Consider the following 20,272-nt stretch of genomic DNA (forward strand, 5'->3'; position numbering starts at 1 on the left):
ACCCTATCTCATGTATCATCAGTTACCCTACCTCAATACCCCATGTAACACCAGTTACCCTATCTCATGTATCAACAGTTACCCTGCCTCATGTATCATCAGTTACCCTACCTCATGTATCGTTACCCTATCTCATGTATCATCAGTTACCCTACCTCATGTATCACCAGTTACCCTATCTCAGGCATCATCAATTACCCTATCTCATGTATCACCAGTTACCCTATCTCATGTATCACCAGTTACCCTACCTCATGTATCACCAGCTACCCTACCTCATGTAACACCAGGTCCCCTTCCACATGTATCGCCAGTTACACTACCTCATGTATCCCCAGATCCCTCCTCATGTACCACCAGCTACCCTTCCTCATGTATCACCAGTTACCCTACCTCATGTAACAACAGTTACCCTATCTCATGTATCATCAGTTACCCTACATCATGTATCACCAGGTACCCTACCTCATGTATCACCAGTAACCCTACCTCATGTATCACCAGTTACCCTACCTCATGTATCACCAGTTTCCCTATCTCATGTATCACCAGTTACCCTACCTCATGTATCGCCAGTTACCCTTCCACATGTATCGCCAGTTACACTACCTCGTGTATCACCAGATCCCTCCTCATGTACCACCAGTTACCCTTCCTCAGGTATCACCAGTTACCCTACCTCATGTATCGCCAGTTACCCTTCCACATGTATCGCCAGTTACACTACCTCATGTAGCACCAGATCCCTCCTCATGTACCACCAGTTACCCTTCCTCATGTCTCACCAGTTACCCTACCTCATGTAACAACAGTTACCCTATCACATGTATCATCAGTTACCCTACCTCATGTATCACCAGTTTCCCTATCTCATGTATCACCAGTTACCCTACCTCATGTAACAACAGTTACCCTATCACATGTATCATCAGTTACCCTACCTCATGTATGACCAGTTACCCTATCTCATGTATCATCAGGTACCCTACCTCATGTATCACCAGTTACCCTGCCTCATGTATCACCAGTTACCCTGCCTCATGTATCATCAGTTACCCTCCCTCATGTATCACCAGTTACCCTACCTCATGTATCATCAGTTCCCCTCCCTCATGTATCTCCAGTTACCCTATCTCATGTATCACCAGTTCCCCTGCCTCATGTATCACCAGTTACCCTGCCTCAGGGGGCATCAGTTACCCTACCTCATGCATCACCAGTTCCCCTATCTCATGTATCATCAGTTACCCTATCTCATGTATCACCAGTTCCCCTGCCTCATGTATCATCAGTTGCCCTACCTCATGTATCACCAGTTACCCTACCTCATGTAACAACAGTAACCCTATCTCATGTATCATCAGTTACCCTACATCATGTATCACAAGGTACCCTACCTCATGTATCACCAGTAACCCTACCTCATGTATCACCAGTTTCCCTATCTCATGTATCACCAGTTACCCTGACTCATGTATCTTCAGTTACCCTACCTCATGTACCTGTATCACCAGTTACCCTACCTCATGTATCATCAGTTACCCTACCTCATGTTTCACCAGTTACCCTATCTCATGTATCACCAGTTACCCTGCCTCATGTATCTTCAGTTACCCTACCTCATGTACCACCAGTTACCCTATCTCATGTATCATCAGTTACCTTATCTCATGTATCACCAGTTACCCTATCTCATGTATCACCAGTTACCCTATCTCATGTATCACCAGTTACCCTGCCTCATGTATCATCAGTTACCCTACCTCATGTATGACCAGTTACCCTATCTCATGTATCATCAGTTACCCTATCTCATGTATCATCGGTTACCCTATCTCATGTATCACCAGTTACCCTGCCTCATGTATCACCAGTTACCGTGCCTCATGTATCATCAGTTTCCCTACCTCATGTATCCCCAGTTACCCTACCTCATGGATCACCAGTTACCCTATCTAATGTATCACCAGTTTCCCTACCTCATGTATCCCCAGTTACCCTTCCACATTTATCGCCAGTTACACTCCCTCGTGTATCACCATTTACCCTACCTCGTGTATCACCATGTACCCTACCTCATGTATCATCAGTTACCTTACCTCATGTATGACCAGTTACGCTACCTCATGTATCACCAGTTGCCCTCCCTCATGTAACACCAGGTACCCTCCCACATGTATCGCCAGTTACACGGCGGCGTGTATCACCATTTACCCTACCTCATGTATGAGCAGTTACCATATCTCATGTATCATCAGTTACACTACCTCATGTATCACCAGTACCCCTGCCACATGTATCGCCAGTTACACTGCCCTATCTCATGTATCACCAGTTCCCCTACCTCATGTATCACCAGTTACCCTACCTCATGTATCACCAGTTGCCCTACCTCATGTAACACCAGGTACCCTTCCACATGTATCGCCAGTTACACTACCTCGTGTATCACCATTTACCCTACCTCATGTATCACCAGTTACCCTACCTCATGTATCACCAGTTACCCTTCCTCATGTAACACAAAGTAAGATATAAGGTATCAATCTAATTCTTTCCTGAAATAATTCTAAAAGCACAGTAACAGATCATTCTATATTTTCTAGTGACTGTAGTGTTTACTGCTGTTAATTGATCTAAGCCAATTACTTCATTGTACAAGCATGTCAACTGTTTCACAACTCAAATTAAATCTTTGGTTATTATTTAAATATTTTGAATTTATTTATTGAAAACATTTCTCTCTTAAATCAATTCAATTTACTATTTGTAATGTTTATACAATTCAATTCCCTATTTGTAATGTTTATAATTAAAGCATTTTTCTGGTAAACATGTGTCTATTCCAAGTAGCAGGGTGATAGGTACGTAACAAGTTGAAGGCCAGTGTATACTTCATAGCAGGGCGATAGGTACAAAGAACTTGAAGGCCAGTGAGGACTTTGTTGGTATTGATCCTGCTGTGTCTATGCTATATATATACAGCAGTAGATTACATTTCCAGGAAATGAGTCAAAGCTTTAGAGTTTTCCTTCACTGCCCAACATCCTGAAAACTACAGACGCTTGAACTATTTCATGGAAACAATTCCAGGCTTATGACTCACAGAATGCAGCCATTTAACATTAAGAACAACTTGACATAGATTTGATGTATTTTTAAGTGTTTGTCCCTGTTGCAGTTCAAAGAAGAATTTGAGATAGCTGAACTCCCTTATCTTACACGACACCACAGGTACATACTTCCTAAAACCATTGACAACACTGTAGGTGGAGTGTGATTTTTGGTACTAAAAGGAAAAGAGTGTATGAATCACTTCCAAAGGTCCTAAGTTGACACATCACACATGTTTCAATTCTTTTTCTAAGAAAGACAGAATATTAAGTGTGTCTCCATTTTTCCACATTAGGAAGCTTTTTGTTGATTTGACACTTTTTTATTTTCCTTTTTGCATAATATAATGACAACACAATTTTACAACGGGGTACATGAATGCGAGAGAAAGTTTCAAATTGAACATATATTTGTTACACTCAGATTCTGCCTTGAAGAGCAGAGATATACTTTTGTTCAATTATATATGCTGCTGTGTTTATTACAACTGGAGTACCAATACATACCTATATAGCAAAAAAGACATTTAATTTATTTTATACACATAACATATAACTTTCATGCATCCATTCACACATTACAAAATACTTAATACTAGCATGTCTATAAGGTAATCAAGTTAGATTATTTGGAACCATTTATTTTCAAACTTGTTGTAATCCATATTCTTTTTATAAATTACCTGTTCTATCCGAATGTAGTCTTCCAGGTCTTTTTTAAAGTAAGCAAAATTAGGTCTACTAGTTTTTAGTTTTTGCTTATAAAGGTGGTGCTTAGCAATCAGCAAAATACTGTTTAGAGCATTAATATCTTGTTTATGTGTTGCTTTTCCAATTATGACATCATTATTGTTCAGTTCTATGACTTTGTTGGTTTTTGTGTACAGCCATTGCTTGAGATCATTCCAGAAACTAGCGACTACTCTACATTCATAAAATAAATGTATTATTGTTTCTATGTTATTATTACAGAAGGAGCAAAGTGGAGAGTCTTTTATTTTTATCATGTGGAGATATTTATTTGTACTGATGATTCTATGTGTTATTCTGTACTGGAGCCATCTAAGTTTTATGTCTTTAGTATTTTTAAAAATAGACATATTTACTTTCCTCCACTGAAAGTCATTCATTATTGAGTCTAGGTCTTCAGCCCATTTCAGTTGATATTTTGTATTAACTTTCAATTCTTTGACCAATAAATTATTTATTGATTTACCCCTTATTTTGTTTGTTATGATGTTGTAAATAAACTTAGGGCAGTGAGGCAGAACTATAGTGGACGCTCTGACATGTATTATATTCCATGCTGAAATAATTGCATTTCTTAACCCATAGAACATAGTTAGTTGCGGATGAAAGTTATATTTTTCGCAAAACCCCTCGTAAGATGTAATGAGTTCACCTCGGTCATTCAATATATCATAGACAAAACTTATGCCCATTTTTTCCCACTGTTTAAAATAGACAGTTCTATTATCTATTTTTATTTTATTATTGAACCATAAATGTTGATAAATAAATTCCTCTTCTCCGACAACACCAGAAATAAAATATAGATCTTCTAGAACTTCTTTCCAGAATAGGTTTTTAATACTATGCGCTTTCTTCTTTAGAAATTCCTTACCTCCATTGACAATCACATTCTTGCTATCACCTATTACCTCTTCAAAAAATTAAGGTCCATGAGTCATTTGACTTGAAAAGTCTTTGTATCCAAGTCAGTTTCATCGACTTGATGAAGTATTCTATATTGAACATTTTTAATCCGCCCTCTTCACAGGACTTTGATATTTGGTTCCTAGATACCCGATCATTTTTATTATTCCATATAAAACTGAAGAACATTTGTTCAATCTGTTTTATCACTTGTAAATTAGGTTTTGGTATACTTGTAAATAAATAAATAATTTTTGGCATAACTATGCTTTTTATCACTGTTATTTTACCCATTGTACTAATTAATCTTTTAGACCATACATGTAATAGAGCCTTCATTTCTTTGATTTTACTTTCATAGTTTAGGTCGGTTATTTGGTCTAGATCTACGCTCATTTTGATACCTAAAAACACGAAGGGTTCTTCTGACCAAACAAGTTTCTTCTCTGTGCTTATTCCGTCTTTACTACGAGATTTGCTGCCAATCCATATACATTTCGTCCTGGCAATATTAGGCATTAAACCCGAGTATTTTGCATACTGATCTAGTAGATTAAATGTAGTTCTGAGACATTAGGAAGCTTGTGTATGTACATCTGTGTAGGGGTTACCATAGGCCTTCTGTATCCTACGCCATTTCATAATAGACGACTAATGTGGGACCACTGGCAAAATCAAGTTTTTTCTTCTGTGTCCTCTGCTTCAGACACTATAGAAACAAAATTGATCCATTACACCACCAGGAATCTTTTCTTTTCTCTCCTTCTTTTTCTTCCCTTTTCTTCTCTTTCTCTTTAGGTACCTGTCCTTATATGACCTTAGATGCTGCAAGGATATAAACCCATTCACCCCTGAAGTCACAATTGAACCTTATTAAATCAAGATGACTGGGCAAGTCCAGCTTAAAAATGTAGGGGTGAATGAGTTAAACCCAGCCAGCCCATACAAACACACGTGAATTCCCCTGGTCAACTGGAAAAACAGGGTGGTGCAATGACTGCTGGCACCAGTTACTGACATTTTTATATGCTCACTTGTCTTATCAGCATACATTCATGTAAGACAACGCAGCAGGAAGCATAGCTGATTGTCTGATAACTGATATTTTCTTTATTTCATATCATCGTCCAGCCTAGTGAAAACTTGAGATTCAGTAACCTAGGACTAGGTCGTGAAACAAGACCTGATATCTGAACTTATCCACTGCACATATTGATACATGTATATAATCCACCATTGTGTTTTCTGGGCTGATTAATTCACATCATCAATCGGTGGTTGTAATTTCGTATGCCCTGAATTAATTTAAGAATTTAAGTGACAGCAACTGTTCTACGTGAACTTTTGAAGGTATGCACCTAGGCTAACATGCAAAAAGCTGTCCAATGATATACAACGGTGTGTCATACCTCAATTTGTGTGGTGGAAAAGTTGGGACATCAGGTTCTGTTTTGCAACCTCATCCCTGGTTGCTGACTGACCAGATTTTAAAGGCTGGTTACTGTAGCTCTATGGTCGATGCCTAAAAACACTGAAAATATGAATTGATGGGACACAGTCCCTCCACAACAAGACACAGATACATTCACATGGCAACTAACTACCTGTGACTTCCTATCTCAAGTTAGTTTCTTTTCGAGACAGATAATGACAAATAAATGGCCAGTGAACTCTTACCTAAGCTTTCTACTGCCTACTTGGGACCGACAGCGATTCAGAATGCCTACAACCATAAAAACAGCAGATGTGTATAATATGCAATATTGTTATCCAGGTAAAAATTTCATCAGAAATTTATATCCTCACTATATAGAACTTATTTTTATATAAAACTTAACATCTGCATTCTGATATACATGTGTATTGAAACACTGCAGTGATAACAGCTTGTATTAGCCTTAAGTAGAGCTCCACCCCCTCCCACACAACCACCGTCTTCTGCCCACGTTATTTTGATCATATAAAACCACAATCCAGATTTGATATACGATAACCATAAATGTAGTCAGTTATATATTCTATGAATGTAAAATATATAGACAAATACACTTTAAATGGCATAATGAATTTTAATTACAAACAAACATATCCTGCTCTTTTGTTTTATTCGCTGTGGGAATGGTAATTAACATATAGTAGCACCAATACTGTAAAAGGTTTATTTTTTTGCGGTCCCTGATTTTTCGTTGATTTGCCAAGATGGTCAATTTGTTGAGACATGTATTTTGTAATTGTCGGGTTTCACGATCATGGCACGTAGTGCTATATCAATGATGGATTAAATTGCTTCTAATTTCATGGGTTGCATTTTCCATATAAAATATTTCCATGAAATTTGCGAAAATTAGAAACCCTGCTAAAAAGATGACCTTTACAGGAAGATAATACATGTAACAGGTCGTCCACGAACATGTTTACACATCAACATTTCTTATCAGTCACAATATTTTAAGAACATTTCAACCTTTCAGGAAGAACAAAAATGTGAATGGTTACTCTTGGCTGGTTGTTTATAAGACCAAATCATACCTTTTCTGTACACAATTAAATGCCAACTATGGTATGATTTTGTTAGATCTTACCTGTACATAGCATTCTCATGATAGGATTAAATATGACTGAGTTGCAAGATATTAAATTTGGTGGCTATAGAGAGGTTCTCAGGATTATCTTACCAAAAAGACTGAGGCCTTCCTTGGCGCTGCGTGATCCTGCCTTGTACGCGGAAGGGTGCGACTCTCGCTGGAATATCTGTAGGGAACTGATAAAGGAAACACATATATTTATTATAGACAATATCTAATAACAGTGTTTATTATAGACAATATCTAATAACAGTGTTTATTATAGACAATATCTTATAACAATTTGCTGTTAAAATGGCTGGATTATCAAGTCCCCACTGAACAGTGAGGTGACTATATTATTGAGGTTCAAAGATAAATTAGATAAAAAATATTGAGATTTCATTTCTCCTTCTTTATTCATGTACAGTTAAATATTTTGTTCGGGGCTGACCATCTTTTTAATCAAGACAGAAATGTTTAATACTATTTACTTTTATTCAAATACTTTTTCTTTGGGGCATACTATATTTCCGTTATTTTTGATACTTCACAATTGTATCTGAAATTACACAATACATCAAAATGGTTTATAAGCACTGAGTGATTGACCTTCTTACTCTTGAATAAAACATATCTTCCTGTTTTAACCGCAAACATTTCCCCGGTATGATACAATAGAAAAGTTTCAAATTACAACACACAATCAGTCTACTTCCAGTCACGAAGTAATCCCCTAACAACATAGGCCATGCTTGTCATATTGTCTGTTTATCCTTGACAACAAAACCATTATAAAACGCTTTATATTTTGTATACAGTGGTTAGTGGATTATCGTGTTTCAACTTTAATCATAGGGAATTGGACGTATGGCAGTGATACCAAGATTACTGACTGTTTGAATGATTTAAGCTTCCCAAAATTCATAATTAGAAATAATGTACTTGCTTCCTCTCCCTAAACTATTCCTATTTTCTGAGATCTTATGATTTCATTTAAAAGAACAGCTCAAAAGATACCATTTAAAAGCATTTTTCCCCCTGGATTTACATACACACAATTTATGTTATTTATGCTTTAAGGATTCTGAGCATGTGTAATCTCCCTCATGGAAATTTCAAAAAGTTTTCAAATCCCCCCCCCTGCATTGTGACCTTGGTGTGTTGACCTTGGGACCCTGAAGTAAAAACTCATCACAGGTTTTAGCATACTAACCTTTGTATAAACTTTGACGAAACAACTGACACAGATAAAACTTATGATATGTCCCCCACACCATCTCCTCCAGTTGCCATTAATAATTACAGAAGGACCTACCCAAGTATTATTTCAAAAATATTTTCAGCCATTCTTATCCAATGCAGCAATTGAACATAATGTAAAACAGTTTTACTGAACAAACACATTTGTAAGGTATCTTATAAATCCTCACATGAAACTCTTCACTGTTAATTGTGAAAATTATGCCTTTGAGAAATGCATTTTGCTATTTTTCACTGCCACACACCAAAAAAAATGTATTACACCTAACAAAAGAATCCTGTAATCTGGTTGGCTGAGGTAAATGTTTCCAACTCCTACTATCATATTAAAATCTAACTCTGAACAATCAATCTAAACAACATCTAAACAAAGGGAGAAAGTGTAGCATATCAATTGTTGACAGTGTAAGAGTAAGCAAACACAGATGCACATACCACCTGCTTTACCTGCTTTACCTGCCATTCTTCGTTTTATAAATCACATTTTGTCTTTCTTTTAGCATGTACTGGGCCCATATTCATGTAACCATTCTCGTGCTCAAGCATGGATTCTGTGCTCAAACCAAATTTCATGTAAATCGCTTAAATCATGTCAAACAATCAAAAAGTCAATTATAAACAATGAAAACAATTTCCTGCTCTAAGTCTCTTCAATGTTTTCCCAAATCGTTGACAATATAGGATTTTCCTATTAATTTATAGCCAAAATAAGATATTTAGCTTGAGCACAAAATCCATGCTTGAGCATGAGAACGGTTTCATGAATACGGGCCCGGAAGTTTCAATAGTACATGATTATCAGGATGATACAGTCCTTTATTTATTATTTAATTACTTTTTGTCAGTTATCGGTGGCAATTTTAGGTTTGGCTGCTAATCCCTGTTAACCAAATGAGATTGTTTAATTAGTTTTTGTCAGTTATTGATGGCAATTTTAGGTTTGGCTGCTAATCCCTGTTAACTAAATGAGATTGTTTATAGTTTTTGTCAGTTATTGGTGGCAATTTTAGGTTTGGCTGCTAATCCCTGTTAACCAAATGAGTTTGTTTAATTAGTTTTTGTCAGTTATTGGTGGCAATTTTAGGTTTGGCTGCGTATCCCTGTTAACTGAATTAGAAAGATGATCATAATCTAAGTGGGATGAACTGGTTAGTTTGATGGCCAATATAAATAAAACAAACATTATGATAAACAAAGCGTGGTAGTTGCCAGGATCACTCGTTCTCGTCATGTCTAGCTTGGATGACGGGATATTCCTTAGGGTGATTCAAGGCAATGTCACCTTTTAATGAATGTAATTCCAAGTTAACTTGGCATATGAGCAAAAATTCATCAGACAGGTTATTTTTCAAAATGATGGGGAGTGTAAGTTAACATGTTAAGCACTATAAGTCATTAAAAACCTGTAAAACAAATTTGAAAATCATGGGTGATTTTCATTTTGAAAAATTAAAATGGAGAAATAGCATAAATGATGATTTTTTGTAAAAACCTGTGATAATTTCACTGCTTTATTTCAAGACAGGACTGAAGTCATTTACAAGGGTTTGCTTTTGTGAAAGGGGCAAAACATACTGATCAAAGATTTGGGTCGGGAGATAGATTTAGTTGTTGCAATTATATGTTATAATGTACCTTGGTGCTAGGTTTTATCTTAAACCCTGAATGGAATTTTAAATATATTAGTAATTACTGGGTAATATTAACAAGAACATTTTGTTTTTTATGAATCTAGGAAAACATTGCAACATCTACTTCAAATGTGCTACTTTTATTAAATTTAACAATAAACAGGTGGTGATGTACTGCATTCCCTAATATGACCAGGATTTATAAAAAGACCTGCCGGACATCCCAGAAACGTAGGTGGTGGAAGTAGTTGATTATATCTGTCATTGTCTGCCCACACACACACTGGACAGATAAAACATCTGACAAACCGAAAACTGGAATCTCCATACGAACCACCACTGGTAATTACCATTACATCAGCGTGAAATAGCTAAACATAGCCGGGTAAAGTAGGCCAGACAGTAGACCAGGTATACAGGTGTGCACAGTGTATTACCAGGTAGGCTGGAGACTGTGTACTAGGAGGGCCCAGATTTAGTGTATAAGCTCCAGTAATTTTGAAGATAAGCTGAAATACTGTACATGGACTTGGGTCATCTAAGATCCGCTGAGTAAACAATCTGAAACCGGAACTTTGCCAGCGTAAGTGGTCGTCCTGTCAAGTGCTCTTATGACCTTCCAGTTCCCTATCCCAGCCAAAATTCATCAACAGCAAAGATCATCTGACAGCTTAACGGATCCAAAGCAGGCTAATTTATTATTTCATGTCACAGAAATAAAACAAACTATTTTGACTGATTATTGACCTTCAGTGATTGGTTGTAATTAATTGGGTGACAGGGTTGTAATTAATTGGGTGACAGTACTTTCACATATTACCCAGGAATATTGTCAAATAATTTTGAAATAAAAAAATCATAAATAATGCATTCAAATACAGGCAAGAAACATGAAAATTTAAAAAATGAAGAGACAAAGTAATTATTACAATAATAACACATGTATCTGGGGAAAGTTAATTTACTGGTGGATATCAAAATTAATTATTTAAGTATATTTTTATTTAATTACAACCAAAAAAAAAAAAAATTCAATTCACCAATACCAAAAAAACCTGGAATATTTAGCATATTTTATATAAAGTGCCCTGAGTTCATGTCCAATCAGGATGTAGGAACACGAGCACTGTCAACTTATGTAGATCATAACGATGTATTATCCTGTGAGTCACAGTACCTAGCACCTTTATCTCCAACAACCATAAAATCCTCATCTAAACCGGATTGATATGTTTTGTAAACAGGACAACCAGTAATCTTACATAAAAACATTAAATCTATTTGTACTAGAGACAAACAGGAAAATTGGATTAATAACGGAAACAAACCAAAAAAAGGAATAAAGGAAAATCGAGGCTCTTGGTACAAATCAATATTTATGAGAAAATTGGGGCTTGTGGTACCAAAAAAATATTTGATACTTTCCAAACTTAATTATGAAATGAATTCAGCCTAATAATTGACGTTTGATCAGAATTAATTATATATAATGTAATTTAGATAAGAGTCGATGTTTTCATTGCTGTCCTCCATGATGACAGAACAAAGACCTTTACTTCAAGCTGAAATATTTTAATGTTTTCACACAAACACACATACTGCATTCAATTAATGATTGGTAAGAATTGTCAACTTTCTCCAGAGACGAAAAAAGGACAAATGTGCATTAATGAGATTGTCATGGTAAGGTGTTAAGTCCACACATAGAAACTATCAGACAATTTATACCTTTGATTGCCTTACAATATGCAATTTGAGACTTCAAATTGACTAACATTACACATAATGGAGCAGAGATTTTACTTTAGAAATAACACTGACCTCAGAACACTGACCTCAGACTGCCTTATACACTATAGCATTACATAGACTTTATGTACAAAAAGATGTAGATCTCATGTTGCCTTACACTAGTGTTTAAAAGATTTAGGTTACCTTTGGGAACCTGTGGACAGCTGTTCTGAGAGTGAAATCATGCCGAGGAACCAAGCAGCTAAGCATATTTTTTTTAGAATTTTCAACTCGAAATTTTACCTGCATAACTTACATAGGTGTGAAAATTACCCTAGATTTTACGGTAATACTGTATACCAGGAAACCTTTGTCCAGTAAAATATTCAACCTTCACCAATCCTTATTCCCCCAGTGTCATCTATCCTTTATGTGTAATTACTATACAGGGTATAAGCTGTGTACTTATATTCAACCTCATGATAAATTTTACATTACGCATAATGATGATTTTCTTCAAGGAAACTTTACAAATATTATAATTCCGTACTACGTTCTCCTATATAATTACATGCATGGTAGCTGTACAAATCTATAGATAAACCCTTCCAGACATAATTGGGAGCCAATATTTCGATATCCAGCGTTAGGTGAGCAAATGAAGTGATTCCATGACTGATGACCATCAATTAATTAATTATTCTTATCACATCGTCCCTGATCGCTAATCACAGAATTTTAAAATTAGGAATGCACTCTATCCTCCTCCCCACTTTCTCCCATCCCTAGTGTTTTCATCCCTCTCAGTCCTTTTGAATGCATGGCTACCGGTACATGCTAAACCTGTATAAGGCTCCTGGCTAACCTCCTTAATACCACTTCTAATCTTCTTATATAAAGTTTGTTTAGACAATCCTCCATTGAACCTTGGAGTGTTACCCCTCCAAAGACTTTTCATAGGGAATGTGCATAGCAGCTCCTCCCCAAACTCCTTAAGGAGTTTCCACCCTTCATAATACACATGTTTTTCTTGCCGTATTTTCGTGTCGTCATTTCCGTATTGCGTATCGGGCATTCCATTAACGTAGTTTAAATTATAGTAACACCGGGTAAACGATAGTACACGTGCGTGACGTGATATGTCAACACCCGGTATCTAGACTTAACTTGGAAATATGTAATCACATGTACTTCAGAAATAAAGCTTATGATACAAAGACATTAATTAACTCACGGGAATACACTGACATACGATCAGACGACTTCAAGAATTTCGTATATGAGGCGCCTGGAATGCAGACTGATGTGTTTTGTTTACCGACCTCACATGTAAGTATCACGTGCTAACATTAGTTCAAAAGCTCTTGGTCGCTACGACTTTTGTTGTCGAGCGAGTTACGCTCTGTCAGATAAATCGGTTCACAAATGCAATTACAATAACTCTGTGAAAATAGTGGTTTGTAAAATATCAAGATCCCTATAAAATGCAAGTGCATGTGCGTGTATGTGCGTGCATGTGCGTGCACGTAATAACAGCATACCATGCGATAACCTATGGTTACATATGTACCTGGCATGTTAATATACCATGCGTAAGCAGTCTATGGAATGATGTCCAAAGTGTACATGATTGAGAATAATTTTGTTCCATAAAAGAACAGTAAATTGACAAATAAATATATTAATTTAATTTATTTCCGTCGTTTTTGGTATATTAAATGAAATAAGTGTCATTGTATAAATTCTATCCCTCTGCAAAAAGTTCCGATTTTTTCCAAGGTAGACAACTCTCATCAGGATCAAAATAATTGTAAAATGTAAAATAAATTAATTATGAAGCCTTTGTGTGTATTTGGTTCAATTTTTCACTCTTTTTGTATGTAACTATGTGTCCTGTTTGATTTTGGCTTGTATTTAGTAACTTTTATCCATAAAGTTTCAATGAAAAACGCTTTTTGTAACATGTTGTAGATATTTTATGTTAAATAAAATATTTGTAGGGATGATTAGCAATGTTTCTTTTCATTATTTTATTGTTGTAATAGTTTTGAACAATGCCACACGCTCAAAAAACGTGAAAGTGTTGAATTTGACAAAAATTCAATTTTTCGGTATTTTTTACAAATAAATCCCCAGTTTATCGGAATGCTTAGATTTTCATAAAATCATCTCTACAAAGTGACATAACCATCATGTGAAACTTTCATTGAATTCTAATGGCTAATTGCGAAAGGGTGGAGCCTCCTTAATGGTATTCCCTTGCACTTCCACCCTTCCAACACCTTTTTGTTAGAAATATAATCTGCTCATCATTGAAGCTTCACTTCATCCCAACACCATTTCCCAACACTGGTTCTGGAAACATGCAAGCTTATAGCTAACTGTCACCAAGCTTCTTTTTCCCTAGAGCAGGCTCAGTGGAAATTGATTAGCACTAGTACTAATATTCAATATTAACAGATGATATTGTGATCACAGGCTGCAGCACCTGAAGGCACTGACCCCAGGGTTGTGTGTTTAGATGTTATCACAGATACTGATTTCATTGTATAATCGGGGGCCCCATAATTCTAGTCTCTTCCGATGCATTCCTTTCATCAGCAGTGTGGAACATATGGCAAAAAGACCCCAACACATTGATGCTAAAATCTTTGTCGAAATGATACCAATCAAGTGAGAAATTTGTCCTGATTTTGAACACGTTTTCCTGTCCATCATACATTAACCTGAGGATACATGGCCTGCTGTGGAAACCTGCTGTAGGAAATACCACTGATAGATTAGGTCTCTGGATCTTTCACTGGATAGTTACTGATCTTGTTAAGTATGACTTGTAATATTGTATCCTTTTTATGTTATAATATAAGTATTGTGTGAAAACCTCAATCAAAAGATATTTTTATCATAAAAGGATTTAATGTAGAGTTTGTAGAGATTAAGTATTTTATTTCCGATCTCCCAGAAAAAAATACACTCAGTAATCTTGAGGACAGATCTTTTCTTAAAAAGGCATTGATCGGAAGACAGATGATACACATGCGGGATGAAGAAGGTTTAATCTGTTATAATTAGGATTGTAAGCTGATGTAAAACATTTCAAGGACTCGGTAAAAGGGAACATGTTACATCACTACTTGTATAGCCTCTTCAGTCAAATATGTCATTGGCCATCACACTGGGATCGCTAGTCATTCTGCAACCACAAAACTGGGAGATGAGCCGCGGCCTAAGTAAATGTTTCCTACTTGCATGAATGGGGACACAAGTGATAGGGGGAGGTGCACAAGTGTTGTTATAAATTGTAAATACCCATCACATGACATCACTTTCACCATTGTGACCAGACCATGTAGGTCGCGGTAAGGTGACACACTGTGTTTACAAACATCAACTTACAACCTAAGCAATGTAATTTTTTTCAACCTCTCGGAATATCAAGGATATCCTGGTCAGTTTTCAGTTTCACAACATCTAGGAATGTCAGTCAAACAGATTAATTGTGATAAAAATAGGGATATTTGATCATAGTACAATATTTACAATCACAGTCTGTTTCATTCATCAGAGTCCATCCTTTTAACAAGTACAACCTTCCGATAGAGAGATAGCCACATAATACCTGTTTGGGGTATCAGGTTAGACCGGTAACATGTATCATAGATACCCGAGTACCAACACCAGGTACTAGGACAGATGGCTACAGTTTTACAATGATTCCCTATGCATTTATACTAATACACAAATGTTAGCTGATACTAGGTCCTTTCAGACGATTCTAGTTATTGGTTAGATGGATGAGTGGAGGACACGTACATCACGACCTTCGTCTGACATCGTCTGGGACCTGATACTGTTGATACAGCAATAGAAAACTGGTTTTGTTCTTTCTTATTAACCTGTGTATTAGTGTTTTTAATATGATAATGTGTTTGTATGGAAGTACACTAAAAACGTTTTACCATAATGGAAATATGTACTTCATGTTTGAATATGCTTCTCATATCACAAAATGTACCAGTCTCAAGAATATGAAAACCTTATCGATACACTATATCTACAGTAAATGCAATACAATTATACTTTATAAGAGTAAAACCACTTTAAATATTTCACTTACATAAAAGTACAATTATTCTAACACAATTAAGCCAGTAATCAATGCTTACACCAATATCAAGAATGTAACTGAAATGTCTGGGTTATTGTTTAAAGAATTTGTGTCTAAAACCTTCAGTTGCTGGTGTTAAAGCTTGGTTATCATTTCAATAGTGATAAATGATGACATCTAAACCGAATACTAATAAACCGCCAAGTCTCCTAAATCCAGCCACCACTAATCTGGTTGTCCCACTATCCAGCCACCACTAATCTGGTCACCCCACTATTCAGCCATGACTAATCTGGTTGTCGCACTATCCAGCCACCACTAATCTGGCTGTCCCACTATCCAGCTACCATTAATCTGGCTGTCCCACTATCCAGCCACCACTAATCTGGTTGTCGCACTATCCAGCTACCATTAATCTGGCTGTCCCACTATCAAGCCACCACTAATCTGGCTGTCCCACTATCCAGCCACCACTAATCTGGCTGTCCCACTATCCAGCTACCATTAATCTGGCTGCCCCACTACCCAGCCGCCACTAATCTGGTCACCCCACTATTCAGCCATGACTAATCTGGTTGTCCCACTATCCAGCCACCACTTATTAAGTTTTCCAACTATCTCGCCACCACTAATCTTGTAGTCCCACTATCCAGCTACCACTAATCTGGCTGTCCCACTATCCAGCCACCACTAATCTTGTCACCCAACTATCCAGCCACCAATAATCTGGCTGTCCCACTATCCAGCCACCACTAATCTTGTCACCCAACTATCCATCCACCACTAATCTGTCTGTCCCACCATCCAGCCACCACTAATCTGGCTGTCCCACTATCCAGCCACCACTAATCTTGTCACCCAACTATCCAGCCACCACTAATCTTGTCACCCAACTATCCAGCCACCAATAATCTGTCTGTCCCACTATCCAGCCACCACAAATCTGGCTGTCCCACTATCCAGCCACCACTAATATGGCTGTCCCACTAACCAGCCACCACTAATCTGGCTGTCCCACTATCCAGCCACCACTAATCTGGCTGTCCCACTATCCAGCCACCTCTAATCTGGTAGTCCGAATTATGCTGACGTTTTATCACCCTTTTTCATATCGGTCTGGCGTCGATTAACGGCAGAACTCCGGCCCTATATAATAGGCGGGAAATATGCGACCCGCGCCCGGAGCGCACTTCAAACTGTTATTTTATAAACAAATCATCACTTTCCTGTTGCACATGGATCGAAAGATCTATTCTTTATGCACTAGGTGGTATCAATAACATATTTCAAAGATCATTACGAAACATTTTCTATACCAACCCATGTTTTTAATGGCAATTAGGCCATGAACAATGTCACATGACTTGATGAGATATCGCGTTACCGAAGGTATTTCCCAACGTTATGACGTAGGCCAGTGAGATTTTAGTCACGTGGCATTAGAAGGCGGGGCTATCAAACAAGAGGCCCAATGGGCCTGCATCGCTCACCTGGTATAAAACTCACACTTGTAACCTTAAAAGTGATCTAAAATAAAGCTACAGGCAAAATATCAGTATTTATGATTAAAATTCATTCAAAAGACCCTGTTATTTTTTTTTTGAACATTTCACCCCTGTGATTGAAAGTCGAACAAAGTCATTATGTTGAACACATTGTATAGCCTTTCATCTCAGGATGCAACTTGCAAAGTATAAACATCCTGCGACCCATGGTTATTCAGAAGCGGTTGTTTAAAGATTTTAAACAAATTTGAGCCCTGTGACCTTGAATATGGGTGAAGGTCATTCATTTGAACAAACTTTGGAGCCCTTCATCTCAGCTAGCTACCCGCCAAATATCATCACCCTGGACATTTTGGTTAATCAGAAGAAGTTGTTTAAAGTTTTAAACATATTTGACCCCTGTGACCTTGAATATGGGTGGAGGTCATTCATTTGAACAAACTTTGTAGCCCTTTATCTCAGCATGCTACTGGCCAAATATCATTACCCTGGGCATTTTGGTTATTCAGAAGAAGGTGGTTAAAGTTTTAAACATATTTGACCCCTGTGACCTTGAATATGGGTGGAGGTCATTCATTTGAACAAACTTTGTAGCCCTTTATCTCAGCATGCTACTGGCCAAATATCATTACCCTGGGCATTTTGGTTATTCAGAAGAAGGTGGTTAAAGTTTTAAACATATTTGACCCCTGTGACCTTGAATATAATTGAAGGTCATTCACTTGAACAAATTTGGTAGCCCTTCACCCAAGCATGCTACTGGCCAAATATCAACTCCCTGGGCATTTTGGTTATTGAGAAGAAGATGTTTAAAGTTTTAAACATATTTGACCCCTGTGACCTTGAAAATAGGTGAAGGTCATTAATTTTAACAAACTTTGTAGCCCTTCATCCAAGATTGCTGCCGGCCAAATATCGACACCCTAGGCCTTTCGGTTATTAAGAAGAAGTCGTTTAAAGTAAAATATTGACGCCGGACGCCGGACGGACGGACGACGGACGCCGCGCCACGGCATAAGCTCACTTGGCACTTCGTGCCAGGGGAGCTAAAATCGAGAGTAAAACAGAGTAAGGTTGAAAAAATATGTTTTTAGTGATTGTATTGGTTGTTTGAGGCATGTTATGTATGTTCATCTTGTGCATAAAGATTATATCTTTCGATCCATGAGTGACATGTGTGTGAAAGTGACGATTTGTTTCTAACACAACAGTTTGAAGTGCGCTCCGGGCGCGAGTCGCATATTTCCCACATATTATAGAGGGCCGTGGCTGGATTATCTACCAGAAACAACTGATGCTGGGTCATCTACCGAGAACAACTGTAGCTGGGTTATCTACCGAGAACAACTGTGGCTTGATTATCTATTGAGAACAACTGTGGCTGGATTATCTACAGAGAACAACTGTGGCTGGGTTATATACAGAGAACAACTGTGGCTGGGTTATCTACAGAGAACAACTGTGGCTTGATTATCTATTGAGAACAACTGTGGCTGGATTATCTACGGGGAACAACTGTGGCTGGGTTATCTACAGAGAACAACTGTGGCTGGGTTATATACAGAGAACAACTGTGGCTGGGTTATCTACCAGGAACAACTGTGGCTTGGTTATCTACCAGGAACAACTGTGGCTTGGTTATCTTCCAGGAACAACTGTGGCTGGATTATCTACAGAGAACAACTGTGGCTGGGTTATCTACAGAGAACAACTGTGGCTTGATTATCTATTGAGAACAACTGTGGCTTGATTATCGTGCATTTTGGTTATTGAGAAGAAGTTGTTTAAAGTTTTTAACATATTTGACCCCTGTGACCTTGAATATAATTGAAGGTCATTCATTTGAACAAACTTGGTAGCCCTTCACCCAAGCATGCTACTGGCCAAATATCAACTCCCTGGGCATTTTGGTTATTGAGAAGAAGATGTTTAAAGTTTTTGACATATTTGACCCCTGTGACCTTGAAAATAGGTGAAGGTCATTAATTTTAACAAACTTTGTAGCCCTTCATCCAAGATTGCTGCCGGCCAAATATCGACACCCTAGGCCTTTCGGTTATTAAGAAGAAGTCGTTTAAAGTAAAATATTGACGCCGGACGCCGGACGGACGGACGACGGACGCCGCGCCACGGCATAAGCTCACTTGGCACTTCGTGCCAGGTGAGCTAAAATCGAGAGTAAAACAGAGTAAGTTTGAAAAAATATGTTTTTAGTGATTGTATTGGTTGTTTGAGGCATGTTATGTATGTTCATCTTGTGCATAAAGATTATATCTTTCGATCCATGTGTGACATGTGTGTGAAAGTGACGATTTGTTTCTAAAACAACAGTTTGAAGTGCGCTCCGGGCGCGAGTCGCATATTTCCCGCATATTATAGAGGGCCGTGGCTGGATTATCTACCAGAAACAACTGATGCTGGGTTATCTACCGAGAACAACTGTAGCTGGGTTATCTACCGAGAACAACTGTGGCTGGGTTATCTACCAAGAACAACTGTAGCTGGGTTATCTACGGAGAACAACTTTGGCTTGATTATCTATCGGAAACAACTGTGGCTGGGTTATCTACCAGGAACAACCGTGGCTGGGTTATCTACGGGGAACAACCGGGCTGGGTTATCTATGGGGAACAACTGTGGCTGGGTTATCTACTGAGAACAACCGTGGCTGGGTTATCTACGGGGAACAACCGGGCTGGGT

General features: G+C 37.6%; 1 protein-coding gene across 5 annotated transcripts in view; it reads right to left on the reverse strand.

Annotated features, from left to right (window-relative positions):
* LOC110463537 (mutS protein homolog 5-like) overlaps positions 1 to 20,272 on the reverse strand; it is a 73,037-nt gene that overhangs the window by 27,077 nt on the left and 25,688 nt on the right. For all 5 annotated transcript variants that reach the window (XM_021518195.1, XM_021518193.1, XM_021518191.1 and 2 more), the window contains exons 9-10: positions 7,445 to 7,530; positions 6,447 to 6,492 (exon numbers count right to left, since the gene is read on the reverse strand). In XM_021518195.1, the coding sequence (XP_021373870.1) occupies positions 6,447 to 6,492; positions 7,445 to 7,530 (132 nt within the window). The remainder of the gene's footprint in view (positions 1 to 6,446; positions 6,493 to 7,444; positions 7,531 to 20,272) is intronic.

The sequence above is a fragment of the Mizuhopecten yessoensis genome, unplaced genomic scaffold, assembly GCF_002113885.1.
Source record: "Mizuhopecten yessoensis strain PY_sf001 unplaced genomic scaffold, ASM211388v2 scaffold10915, whole genome shotgun sequence".
Taxonomy (NCBI): Eukaryota; Metazoa; Mollusca; class Bivalvia; order Pectinida; family Pectinidae; genus Mizuhopecten; species Mizuhopecten yessoensis.